The 13,433-nt window shown below is 35.7% G+C and overlaps 2 protein-coding genes across 2 annotated transcripts in view; one reads left to right on the top strand and one right to left on the bottom strand.

Moving 5' to 3' along the window:
• Positions 1 to 8,092, top strand: part of LOC103474526 (solute carrier organic anion transporter family member 1C1-like) — a 41,860-nt gene extending 33,768 nt beyond the window's left edge. The window contains exons 13-15 of the mRNA XM_008425575.2: positions 4,617 to 4,681; positions 4,896 to 5,013; positions 5,201 to 8,092. Coding sequence (XP_008423797.1) covers positions 4,617 to 4,681; positions 4,896 to 5,013; positions 5,201 to 5,444 — 427 coding nt within the window. The 3' untranslated portion in view covers positions 5,445 to 8,092. The remainder of the gene's footprint in view (positions 1 to 4,616; positions 4,682 to 4,895; positions 5,014 to 5,200) is intronic.
• A 53-nt stretch (positions 8,093 to 8,145) lies between these two features.
• On the bottom strand, positions 8,146 to 12,391 carry bcap29 (B cell receptor associated protein 29). The gene is made up of 8 exons (XM_008425571.2): positions 12,233 to 12,391; positions 11,705 to 11,805; positions 11,178 to 11,278; positions 10,652 to 10,799; positions 10,258 to 10,393; positions 9,973 to 10,075; positions 9,467 to 9,567; positions 8,146 to 9,133 (listed from the first exon to the last, which is right to left on the bottom strand). Exons 2-8 carry the CDS (start codon positions 11,794 to 11,796, stop codon positions 9,098 to 9,100), a joined length of 717 nt encoding a protein of 238 aa, XP_008423793.1. The 5' UTR covers positions 11,797 to 11,805; positions 12,233 to 12,391; the 3' UTR covers positions 8,146 to 9,097.
• Positions 12,392 to 13,433: the final 1,042 nt, after the last annotated feature.

Here is a 13,433-nt window from a genome sequence, read left to right as displayed (position 1 = left end):
TTAAAGGAAATAGCATTATGTACTGATAGTTCTGTATGTTTAGAACAGAAAACAGGTGTTCTAAACATACAGATTTATTTATTTATTATTTTTATTACTGTTTTTCAGTTATTGCACAGAAAATGTGCCATTATTTCATTTCAAGGCTCACCTTTTTTTGCAGTACATTCAACTGTGATTTAATTATTTGTGTCTTACTCCATTCTATTTATTATGCAGACAGAGAAACAGAGAAAAAAGATCTGGCCTTTGCCATGACATTATGTAATAAGCAGCAAACCGCAGCCACTGAGGTACAGAGCTACTTTCTGCCTGGTATCTTGTTTGACATAATCTAAATCTAATAGAATATTATTTTAATCATCCAGTCTGTGCACAGTGCCCAGTAGCTGCTTTATTCGTTCAACCTTCATAACGGACTCATAATCGTTCTTTCATTCACTTGCAATGCGTCTTTATGTTGTTTGTCTCTTTGCACATTTAATCTATTTTTAAATATGAACTTCTTCACCGAAGTATCTGGACTTCAGCATAAATTAAAAAAAAAACATTAAAAAAATGATTCAGTCATACTTGAAATGTTGGGATAGCAATATTTTTCTGTTCTGTTAGAATAAGAGTTTTGATTCAACATAAATGCAACTTGTATGTTTTTGTTAGTTAAACATGACTGTGACAGCCGACCCTACTGTCACACAGACCTGAATAGTAACTGTTTGTTTTGTTCATCCTTAATATTAATTTAGATATTAATTAGTGAATAGTTTAGATTTTTATTTTTGAAAATTTTCATTAACTTGACTTTTTAGTTAACTATTTGAAGTGCACGCATTTAGTTAGCTTTATTTGTCAGTTCTTTATATTTTTGTTAAAAGCAACAAATTAATTTATTTGTTTTGAGTTACCAGTTTCCTTTGGAGCTGCTGCTGGAGGGTCACAGAAGAGCTCCAGCTAATTGACATCCATATATGGCTGGCAAACCTCCTCAGCGGGCCATTCCATTTGTTTGCCAGGGGACGGGGAAATTTGGTTTTCTTTCATTTAATTTGACCAGTTCTTTAATGTYTCTTCTATTTGGTAGTTTCAGTCCAATGTTTGTTTAATTTAAAGATTTGGTGTTGTATTGATTAGTATTTATTTAAGTTTTTGTATGTTTAATTACCCCTTGTGTGTCARTTGTGGTCTGATCAGCCACTATTTAAGCTCCCCTCATGTCTTGTTTGTTAGGTCAGTTTTGTGCTTGAGTTCTTTGTGTTGCTACCTGAGTTGGAGTTTGTTATGTTGACCTCAGTTTTTGGGCCCAGTTCTTCATTGTTTAATTATTTTTGAACTTTTTTGTAATAAATTAAGATTATTTTTGGATTCCATTCAGTGTCTCTCGGGCTGGTTTATGCAAGAACCCTCACAATGACCAAAGCCTCTGCAGAGAATCAGTGACTCCGTCTAGCGTTGGGGTTTCATTGTCTGAAGCGCTAAGCTCCTACCCAACTAACTCCCTACTTTGAGAGGTTAACATCTAATCATCTCTCCAGCCAGCAGGTTCTGAGATTACTAGTACTGCTGCCAAGTTTTACCCTGATCTGAATCTGTAAAAAAAAAAAATCTATGTTGCTGATTTATTGAGGAAGACTCAACTGGCTTTTGGCTGCCTACATCTGCGCGTCTCACCGCTCCACCCATGAATTAGTCAGACTGAGTGTCCCTGCAGTTAACTAGCATTCACAGATTAGACCCATTAATGTTCGTTCTCCCTCTATTTTACAGCTTGGTCTTGACTGTGAGCCAGGTATGAGTTAGTGATTCGTACACAGCAGCCCCGGGGATGTTATTTCGCTAAGTTTGCGCATAAGTCATCCTTTAAAAACGTCACAATGTTTTATTTATTTATTTTTACCACATACAGATGTGTTTCGATGGTTAACTCTGTTACCAGACTCACATCTGTTTAGCTGCCTCTGTGCCAGCTCCCTCTTCCTTTACCTCAGTACTTGTTGTGTCCAAAGTTAAACATAATCTCTACTGCACCACTATTATCTACATTTGTTACACATCATTCTGTCATACATTGTATAGTAAGCTTCTTCAAAGTTATTCTCAAAAATCACAACCCATTTCATTTCATATGTAAACATTATCACGTCTGATTTTCTGTAAAAGAAAACGGGAAACTTTATCAGCTGAACTATTTGTAATCAAAATCATACATAATCATTTTGTAAGAGAAAACAGACAATGTTCAAACACGCCTTTTGTCGCTGGGCTTGCATTATTATTATTCAAAGTGTGTTTAACTTTTTAATCCTAAAAATAAAGGATAGTCTCACCTATTTTGCAAATAGGTGATGGATGATATAAATTATTCAAATTCAATTATTTCACTTATGAAGACTGAGGTGAGTTACAACGTAGACACAATCATTAATGTGTCAGATGGTCAGCGCATATATGGACTAGTTTATCAAGTTAATTTAATTAGCAATATTTAATATTTTTCATTCTATCAACATCAAAGCAGTAAAGTGAAGGTTGTAGGGCAATTTTGTTTTCGAAAAATAAAATGACAAAGTGTTTATTTTCATGTGGGTTTTAAAAAGGTTTATATTTGCCTTATTTAATCACTCAGTAAAGACTCAAATAGGTTTAATGTTTTGTTTTTACACAAAACCATCAAGAACATCAACAAAAGACAAATTCTAGCTGACATGACTACCACAATGATATAAACATATCTATAGAAACACAGCAGTATGTTCAAGTTTAAAATTATTATTATTATTATTGTTAAGAGAACTGAATTGTGAAAAACTACTATAGAGTTAATTGCCAAAGATTGGGGAAGAAAAGCCGCCAGGTTTGACATAAATTCATACAATCTGCAGATAATTCTAATATAAATGATTTTTCTTTAGCGCATTACTATTGGTAGCTTTTGGCAATTAAAAATATAGGAAATGGTCATAAAATAGTAAAATCTTAATGGGAGAGCTGGTTCTCTTACTGTTTTGTAGAAGTTGTGTTGTACCCAACGTTGTTCAGTCCTCAACCCTAAAGAAAAAATGTGAATATTTTAACTGTATGATTGTCAGGACACTCTTGTTAGAGAGATCTTTGATCTCAGGGAATTTTTTTGTTGTTTAAATAGAGGCTGAAGAATGGAAAAGCAGTGTAACTGAAACCAACACTGAGCAGGAAATTCAACAGACTTGAGCACCTCCATGTGGCCTAGAGCTGGTCTTGGAATCCTTTGCAGAAACTCTCTTTAGTTTCTCTACACACATCCTTGATTTCTTTCCTACTGTGTATTTTGTTAGCACACATCAAGTAAGCTGTTAAATCTTCTGTTTTTATTGAGATGCTAAGGCCTGTTGGGGGCAAATGATTTCTGTCTTAATCCTATTGAACAGGAGGGGTATACCCACGTTTTGACACGTTGGCTTTTCACTTTAGCTTAACTTTTGTTTTTTTTTAATGACACAACAATCCCTGTTGTATCATTTTTGCAAACTTGAGGTTGAACTTAAATCATTTTTGGAACCTGATCACCTGATCAAGGCCAGATCACATATTTGTTCTAATATCTCAATCTCTGAAAGGAAAAGGGTTTATTTCTAACCGGTCATGACTTCCTCTTTGACCTAAGATTTTGAAATATATGTTTGCATTGTTCATTTGTAATTGGTGCCAATCTGGGCACATGTTGTGAAATCTTCTGCACCATGTGGCCTCCGCTGGGTTACTCTCAACTTTTAAAGGAAAATAAAAGGATCACAAGACTTGCTATAAGCCTCTTCTTTTTTAACCAGACGTCACATGGCAATGTCTGTATCAGAGAATCTAAGTAGCTTTTGGAAGATTACAAGTGCAAAACTGGAATTTCAATAATAGTCTGATACTACTTTGTGTCATCTTTTTCTTTAAACTCTGTTTAGATAAATTCAAAGCAATAATTGCTTCATTTATGTTACAACTTGTTATAGGAAGGCCAGTTTTTCTGGGGAAAATGCAGCATAGACATCTCATTGTTATTGTTGTTTATACTCTCAAGGGTAAAATATTACTTTTTTTATTTAAAAAAACAAATATTTTTTAATAAAAATATTTCTTAAAAAATATTTTTTTAAATAAATATTTATTAAAAATATTTATTAAAAATTCAACTGATTCAACTAGAATAGTTGAATGTCTGATTCAACTATTCTAGCTTAGTTGAATCAGACATTGTTCTTGTATCTAAGTACATTTTTTTGTGAATCTGTTACAGCCTGAATTCATTTACAGTTAAATAAAAATAACTATTTTGGTTTTTGCTTTTGGATTCTCTGTTAAGTATTATTTGTTTGAAAATAGCAGAGTGCAAATTAATCTGTACAATTTGGTGAACCTGCAACCACTATTTGGCAGCAAAGTGCTTCCATATAATCCTGTATGAACAGCCATAGTGGTATACGATCTCCACCTTGGTTTTTATGGTGGTTTGAATCAGATTTGTACACTCAACATGTTAAAGGAGTTAGATTGGAACTCATCAAGATACAAATATTCTGTATATTCTGTTGCTTAGGAATGTTTTTTTTTTCCTATTATATCTAAAAGATACTTATTTATTCTTTACACAGGTGCATAAAACCACAATTGAAATCCCTGGCCCTCGGTTTTCATGCTTTGGCAACACGTACACTTGGTAAGTTTTCTTTAAAGAAGCGGTAAAGTCACTCACTTTTAGGTGAACTTACTTGGCGTTAAACCTTCCTAAGGAGGTTTTCATTCTTGTTTCTTACTGTGCCATAAAAGCTAAATGTCTGAATTATGGAGTAACTTTAACCATTCTGCACAGTTCTGCCTCGGTTCTCTTGGGCGCCGTTCTAAACCCCTTTCATTGCCTTGTGGTTCCATAGCAGGGATCCCAGCACCCATCTACTTTGGAGCAATTATAGACACCACATGCCTAAAATGGGGTCAGAAAAGATGCGGCGGCATCGGAGCCTGCAGAATCTACAATACCTCCGCCTACAGGTAGTGGCTGTGCTTGTGCACATTCACTTTTCATAAAAATGTATAATCATCCCGAAATAGTCTTTTTGTACAACTTCTAAAATGTCGCTGATGCATCACGTAAATGCGCGATATCGTGACAATCTGGTGTCTTTCTCTTTGGCGCTTTTCAGTAAAACGCTCATTTCTTCGCTTTCACTCCCCTCAGGATAGCTTACCTGGGCCTGACTCTGAGCCTACGGACTATCTCCTTCATCATTTGCATCCCGGGCTTCATCTTGCTCAGCCGACAGCTGAAGGAGGAGGAGGAGAACAAAAGCGTCCCGCACGGGGCCATCACGAACGGCGGGACCGACCTGGAGGCGCTCAGAAAAGAGGAGCTTGTGGTTCTGAATTCTGATCGAGTCGTGCACACGACGGACAACAGCACAGACAGGCACACCCAGCTGTGACTGCTGAGAAACAGCAAAGACTCCAAAGTGTCTGTCTCATAAGAAAGTACATCCAAAGTATGTTCCCAGTGATGCACACACACGTGAATACACACCGCCACATATACATATAAATACATACGTGCGTACAAGATTTGCAGGGAATCACAATTTCTGTTCAGTCATCTCATGTCGACCATGGAATCTATAATTGTACCGTTGAATGTGTGGTGTTGAGACTCCGGCAGAAATTGAACCCGCCTGACAAATTCATGGAATGTACATTCTGTTGTTTTTCCTCAAAAAAAAAAAAAAACGAACAAAAAAAAAAAAACATCCAGACACAAGGCTCAGAATGGAAACGTGACTAGGAAGCGATGGCCACCGCTACAACACTCCAGTTTGTTTTATACACCAGCATCTATTGAGCTGCCTCTGTAGATAGTTATTTTAAATGAAAGACTTCTCCCCGTTGCCAGTGTTATTAGACAAAGGAGGTAAAGTGTCCTTAGAAATGAGAGGCATGGCAGGCTTTCAAAGAAATGCTCTTTTTCTTTTTGTTTTTTTGTATTTATTGGTTTTGACGGGTTCTTGGGAGTTTTTTTTTTTTTTTTTTTTGAGGGTTTGCGGCTGTTGATGTCATGTTAAGTACAGAGTATGTGCCTCATTCACTCAACAGTTACCTCTGTGTGCCATCTGTCCTCTTGACTCACATGTGAACAGTTATCCGTTCAAGTTGTTAAGCTACTGGTCTATAAAATTGCATAGAAACGTGTTTAAATTTTTAAATGTAGTGCAAAATGGACTTTGCCTTTAATCCCCCCCCCCTCCCCCACTACAGAGTTTGATTTGATTGTATTTCTGTGTTGTGTCTTTATGGAGTTAAAAAGAAAAAAAAAGAACTTTGAAATTCACAACCTCTACAAATTAAAAAGTATATTTGAACATAATCTGCTCAAATTTTTTTTAAAGAGATTATGATTTGAATATCCACATTCCCCTCAGTGAGCTGTACAATCTAATTCTGAAAAACATTTTTAAGAAAACACACCACACTCAAGCTCTTTCTAGTTTTCAGGAAAAAAAAGAAGTTAATTATTGTGTTTTAATGATTAGTGTTGCACCAGTTGGTTCTTGGTATTCTCCGTGTTGAGTGTTTTTGGGGCAGGTGGATAAGTAAAAAGTATGTGAAGTGGAACTACAGGGAGTATTTCTGTATGTTTTATATCTTCAGTGATTGTTGAATATGCTGTCGGTTAGTTGTTTTTTGTACTTTTCTGAGACTGAGGTCATTTGTGCCAAACCACTGAATCATTCTGATCTCTCAGGTTTTATTCCCAGATTAAGCTTGTTCTCAATAATCAGAAGCCATTAGACAGTCTCTCAAACTAATATTAGAAACTGTATTTTAAATGTTTTAACAATACTTGAAAATGCACCTAACATTTTGTATTAGAAACAATATAAATAGAAAAACGCCTAAATTTCATGCCTTAAGTTTGTAAATTCAGAGATGAATGATTTATTTATTTCCTAAATATAGTTGTTAACACACATGCATTCACTGTAGGCTGCTGTTTTGCTACTGCTAATAAAAATAATGTCACATCCTTCTGTTTTGGTATTAACTAATCCAAATACTTAAACGTTGTTAACAGTGTCTTATAATGATTTAGCAAATGTGGCAATTTGTTTCCAATTTATTAAACTAGTTAAAAATTTATTTTGTTGTGGTTGAGTTTTGGCAAAAAAAACCCAAAACGCTGTAACCTCAATCCGGTTGACAAAGATCTTTTTGGCTTTTGTTGAAACTGTCCTGGCTTTTTAGCTCTAAAGCTCAGACGGGTCTCCCCATTTCATTGTTTTTATTACATCACATTTGAAAACTTGTTAAACTCGTGGATTGCACAGTGAAGCCTCAGAATGAATATCAAAGTATTTTGAGCCACTGTTGCTGCTGTTCACATTTAGGCTAAAACAGCAGTGTGATTTCGTCAGATTGGCTTTCAGTGCTAATGGGCTCTTGACTGTCTTTCCATCCTTTCTTCAGTCATAGTTGTTTTGGACTAACGTTAAAAACCATTAAATAAAAATGTGTGACAGGAGTCTTGCAGGATTAAACTGAAAAACGGTGGGAACTGGTTTGTTTGCCCCACTCAGAGAGAGAAACGCATAACGGCTGTAGGCAGGTTTGATCTGTGTTTAAGTGTTTTATGCACAATGAGAAACCTTTGTGTGATTATAATATTCAAATCAATGTTTGGATTTGTTGTTTTTTATGGTTGTAATGTAACGGTGTCAATTTCTTACCAATTACAAAGCAACTGAATTCAAGGATTTGGAAGTATGGGCCATAATCCTCCTCGCGCAATCTCATTCTCATTTTCAGTGACGTCTCAAAAGATTCATCTCAGAGGTTTTTGCCATTTTCTCTATTGAAATTGTGTTTTTGTCCATGTCTGTTGGTTGCTCAAGTTCAGTAAGGCAGACGCGGAGTGAGCCGCTCACAGGAAGAAAAAAAAAAAACACATTACACCAATAATATATAAAAGGCATTCAGCTGCATTAAAGTAACCAGATTGTACATAAATTTCCTGGATTATTTTTGTAAAATGTGAAGGAATATCATAAATGTCAAATCAAAAATAAACATTTATTATCAAAAATCACGTCATGGTTTCGGTGGTGTTTATTAATGAAAGAACCCAAACAAAGCACAGGATGACCAAACCTATTTTTTTTATTTTTATTAAAGCACAGCTAAAAAAAGGCACTTCAATTGAATGTCTTTGTACAAAAGAAAACAACCTGGATAAGGTCGTACAAACCGTGCTGGGATTCGATACCGCAACTTCTTTAGCATGGAGAACACAAGGAATCACAGTGACATATGTTAACCAAAATAACGGAAATGAAATGATCATACATTCCTGTTTTGTAAACCATAAGTGTGAAATGCAGTGCAACAACTATAGAAGTCTAGGAACCCATTAGGGTGAGCAACACACTTAAAAAACCACAAATCTATTTTGACTTTTTAGTCGTATCCATTCATACTCTTTATTTGTCATTAACGTGTGAAAGTTGAGGATGGTGTATTTCTACATCCTAGTACATGGCAGAATTATGACCGTATGAGAGAGAACATCGTAAATGTAAAGATGACTCGTTTAAGTCGAAGCCTACATTTAAGCTTTACCTACGAAGAAGCATGTGCATGCTTTACGTCAACATGGAGGTGCAGAAGAGGTCCCTGCATTATGCAATCGTAATATAAAAACGTGTTTGAAACAAAAGCATTTTTTTTTTTTTACAAAATTTGAATGCAGCATTGGACGTCTTTAGCTTTCAGCACATTCAGCATACTAATTTGTTTAAAGGACTAGGAATCAACAGCTTGCACGAGAAAGCACGCATCTTAATTTAGCTTGTGACATGCTCTGTGATCGAATAATCACAGAAAGTGTTTTGCTGATTGCTTTCAGAAATTCTCCAAGTTACGCTACAAGCGAGTGGAAACTCAAAGTGAGCATAATTTAACTACAAAAACAAATATTCACCAAATTTTAAACCATCACAACTGTCAGTCCAAAGTCTGTTCTTCAGCTTTATCAGTTGGATGTGACACTTTGCAATGGCTTTCTTGCTGATTTGGAAAAGTTTAGTCATCACAACTAGTCGTCCTTCTTGTTCCCACTGTCATAAAGATTCTGGAGGAAAAAATGAAAAAAAAAAACATTACAATACCACATAAGATTAGATTAACGCTTCAAAGAAGCTAAATATATGAAACACTTGAATTAAATCCATCTCATGTTTTATCTCAATTTATACCAGAAACACCTAAACTATATGACTTACAGCACACTGGTGCCATGTTAACGATGAAATACAGGTAAAATGGCACCTCCGACCTACGATGTGCCTCACAGGATAACATTTTTCGTTAGATTAAGTGTGTGTTGCTGAAATTTGTGTATTGTGTGGTGACAACTGCAAACCCTCCTTTTGCATCGCCCTGCTGTTTCTAAGTTTAGGATTACCTGAAGCTCCTGATGTTCCTTCAGCAGTCTCTCGTACTCCCGGGCAAGTCCCTCCATCTGCTTCTTAATCCCATCTGCCTCCGCCTCAGACTTTTTCAAGGCTACAAAAGATGCAATCACACATAAAAACTAGATCATCTGTGCATTCACCTGCTTCTAAAGGCAAAACTGAACCTTCCTTATGTCAGAGAGTAAAAACTACGGTAACAACATTTAGATTTTCTTTTCCTGGCCATTAGTGTTAAGCGGTTAAATTTTAGCTTAGCCAAAACATATCATCTTCCTTTAAAAAAAAACAATCTACTCTTCTTCTTTACAAGTTCAATTGTTACAAACTCACTTGAAAGGTGTATTTTACTCCTGAGATTGAATGCATTTTATTAATAGGTCAGGATATTTGATTTTTTTTTAAAAAATAACCTAACAGACTGGTTGACTCGAGTCATTTAAAAGTAGCTTATAGCTGCTGCACATGCAAATAACATGAAAACAATATGAAAGCTAACCGTTATTAGAGGACTTCAGCTCGTCTTTCAGCTTGCCCACTTCCGTCCTCAACAGCTCCATGCCCTCTGCTGTAGCCTTATCGCCCACTCCTTCCATCAGGGTCTGAAATAAAAGGAAAACCTTAGCTTAACAAAAACAAAGACATCGAACTCAAACACAACTGAGTGAACAAACTGAAGAAAAAAAAAGAGAGATCGGCACCACAAAGAAGGAAAAACATTGCAAACAGTAAGAAATAAAAATCTTCATTTATTTTAGTAACTGGAAAAATAAGTAAGGCCTACCCTTTTCAGCTGCTCATTGTCCTTTGTGTACTTCTCCACTGCTTTATTAGCATCATCAGCCTGCATTTGCAGAGCAGCTGTGGTCCCCGTCACAGCCGCCAACTGATTAATTAAAGTGACCACTCGCTTCATAACCCTGCAAACAACAGCAGAACATAAGGGGGCAGCATGGCGGCACTTACTTGAGGATGATTGACAGAGCCAAGACTCTCCTCCCAGCTCTGATTGGTTGTTTCAGATCGGGAGCCTTTGCTTTTTTCACTGATTATTTAGTATCATATTATATGATCATAGTGTTGACAAATATGTAAAAAGCATTTTTTTTTTATAAAAGCTACATACTGCAGCTTTAAGCAGAGCATTGGGTTTACAGTAAATGAATTTGGAAACTCACAGCCAGAGGAAGACTGCGAAACCAGAGATGTAGAGGTTCCTTTGAGCCCGGAAGAGCTTCATGTGAAGGTGGTCAAACATGTTTGGTTGCACTTTAGCGTCTGTGCCAATTTCTTTACTTGAGTATTTTCTGACCTCTCGCACAGCATCTGAAGAATAACAAAAAGAACTGAGGATCTGTACATGATATTTAGAGAGAAATTTGCTGCTTAGTTTAAACATTTTTTTTGGAATCCAAGTCCAAGGATTTCTGCTGTATCGGACATCTGTCCCAAAAATAAAAACAATCCAAAACAAATAAAAGAAATACATAAACAATGATTGATTTCTTGGTATTGTTAATGCATTTCAAGAAAAATTGTTAAACAGTAGGTGAAATTTCCGAAATGTCACGATTATTTCCATATTTCATCAAAATACTTACATACATGCGAGTATGGCATTGTTTGTTCATGAGTGCAATATGAAGGTAAGATAGCCCAAAAATTGTGCGTAGCATGGATTGGGCCAGAGACATTTACTCTTACCAAGAAAGAGAACAATAAGGACTATGATCATGGTGAGGAAAACTTTGTTCCAGAATCTCGCCATCCAGCTCCAAATTCTTAGCTGGAAAATACTCTGCCATCTGCAAGGGGGAAATAAAAAGAAACATTGTTCAGAAACTTGTGTCTATTCCTGTATGTTGTGACATCTGTGGCAAAGTTTATTAAAGCGATGTTACATTATGCTCAATTACCAAAAAAAGTCTAGGAGGGTGGCAAGTACTCAGCTGAAATTCAGCTTATTTTGAGGATGGGCAAGAAAGGAGTATTAAAAGTACATGTCCTTAATATTAATGCACCGCTTTTCTCGTCCTACTCTATACTCCAAAAATAGAAGTTTTGCATGGAGATGAGTGAAAGCCACGACTTGCATCAGCACATAACTATTTCATTGGCGCTATTCAAAACACTAAACTGAAATATTAGGTATGTGCTTCAAAATAATATGTCACTACTTGGGCCATAAAAATAAAGAAGAAATATCTCATCCGGGTAACTCCCATTCCTACCTTCTGGCTGAAATGAAAGGTATGCAGAGGATGAGAATGACGACAATCTCTGCATAGAGAAAGAGCGCCACAGCAGTCCACTGTAAAGTCATCTTTCAATTCTGAAAATAATGAAACACAGATAAAATTAAGAGCCTTCAAAACAAGTTTAAACAGCTTCACGTATAAACACATTCTTAACTCACAAGACATAAGCTAGAGCACTAAGAATGTGCTTCTTAGCTAGTTTTGCAGAAAATAGAACCTAAATCCCCTGTTTACAATTCACAGAACTTTAACTTGCAGGTGTTGCTTTCGAATACAAATGAGAAAAAAAGGTTTTATATGAAATAAAAGCAGATTCCAAAGTGTTTAAAACAAGTTAATTTTTGCAGTGAAACCACGTTTTCATATCTGACAAATCTACCTAACCTACTTACTGCTTAGGCTAGTGCTACTGTTAACAAGGAAATGACGCCATGAACAGAATTTAGATTAGCAGTAAATACAGCGTTCAAGTTGTATTTCGCTTTTACAACTACGACTTACCAGTAAATCGCCAAAATGCTAACTGAGGAGGAGTTTCTTCATAGAGTAAAGTTTGTCTTCCTGCTTTTCCTCTTCCTGTTTCAGCCTGATAAGTACTGATAAGTACGCTTCGGCTTCCTCGCCTCGTAGAAACGACACGTTAGCGCGTCCGCCATATTTGGAGTGGCATATTTGCTTTGTTTTGATTTTTTCACATTGTTTGGAAACGAGCTTTTTTTAAATAAAGAGACACCAAACTTTAGAATCAACAAATTTTAGATCATTTGTATACAATAACATAGGTTCATTTTACTGTGACAGGGGAAAAATTAACACTGTATCGAATAAAACTAAATCTTACATTAGATCTTAATTTACTTCTTTAAATACTAAAGCACGTATTTTCGATAACTTGACATTCTGTTTACATAATATAAAATTACTAAAGAGCTATCGAAACCCTTCAGTATACAGCCCTTTTTGTTAAATCGTCACACAATTAAATAAAAATCCTGAATACCGCCAGACATGCAGAATAAATATATATATCAACATTTGTTCTGAAACCTTTAAGGGTGTAATCTGTAGGAAGGAATACTTTTTAATCATAGAATATACATGAGTGAAACTACAACACAGTATTGACAGTATTTGGTTTTGGATGATGGATTTATATTTTATATGTTCATTTACTTGAATCTACCGTGAAGAACTTCTTGCTGCTTAGACCGAATAGATAACAAACCACAGTCAACTTTATACAGGTGGCTAAAGATGCCACTCAAAATATGACAACTTCTGACGTACAATATGACGTTTGACACGTTCCCGCTTTTACGTCCCGTTTTAAACCGTTATAAATGTTTTGGTTCGGTTTAGTTTGAGGTTTGTTTTGGAAACGCCATGTGTCCATGTTTGAAATACCTAATGTTATTTTAAAAGACATAAAAACTAGTGTTGTAGGTTTCTATGCATTCAAACAATCGCTGATAATTTTACATTAAGTGTTCTGGTTAACTTGCCACATGATCAAACTTTTAAATTCAATAATATTAATCTTTTTATGTCTAAAAACTGGATACATAAGAACAAAACTGTTTTTTTGGTATAAATGTTAACATGAAAGGTCATCCATCCATTATCTAGCCATGCTTGTCCTTGCAGAGTTGGGCAGGGTGCTGGTTGAAAGACCACCATTAAAACATTTTTAATAGAAAACATT

This window comes from Poecilia reticulata, linkage group LG13, assembly GCF_000633615.1.
Source record: "Poecilia reticulata strain Guanapo linkage group LG13, Guppy_female_1.0+MT, whole genome shotgun sequence".
Lineage (NCBI taxonomy): Eukaryota > Metazoa > Chordata > Actinopteri > Cyprinodontiformes > Poeciliidae > Poecilia > Poecilia reticulata.
The sequence above is the reverse complement of the archived record's forward strand: the minus strand, read 5'-3'. Positions and strand labels throughout refer to the sequence as shown.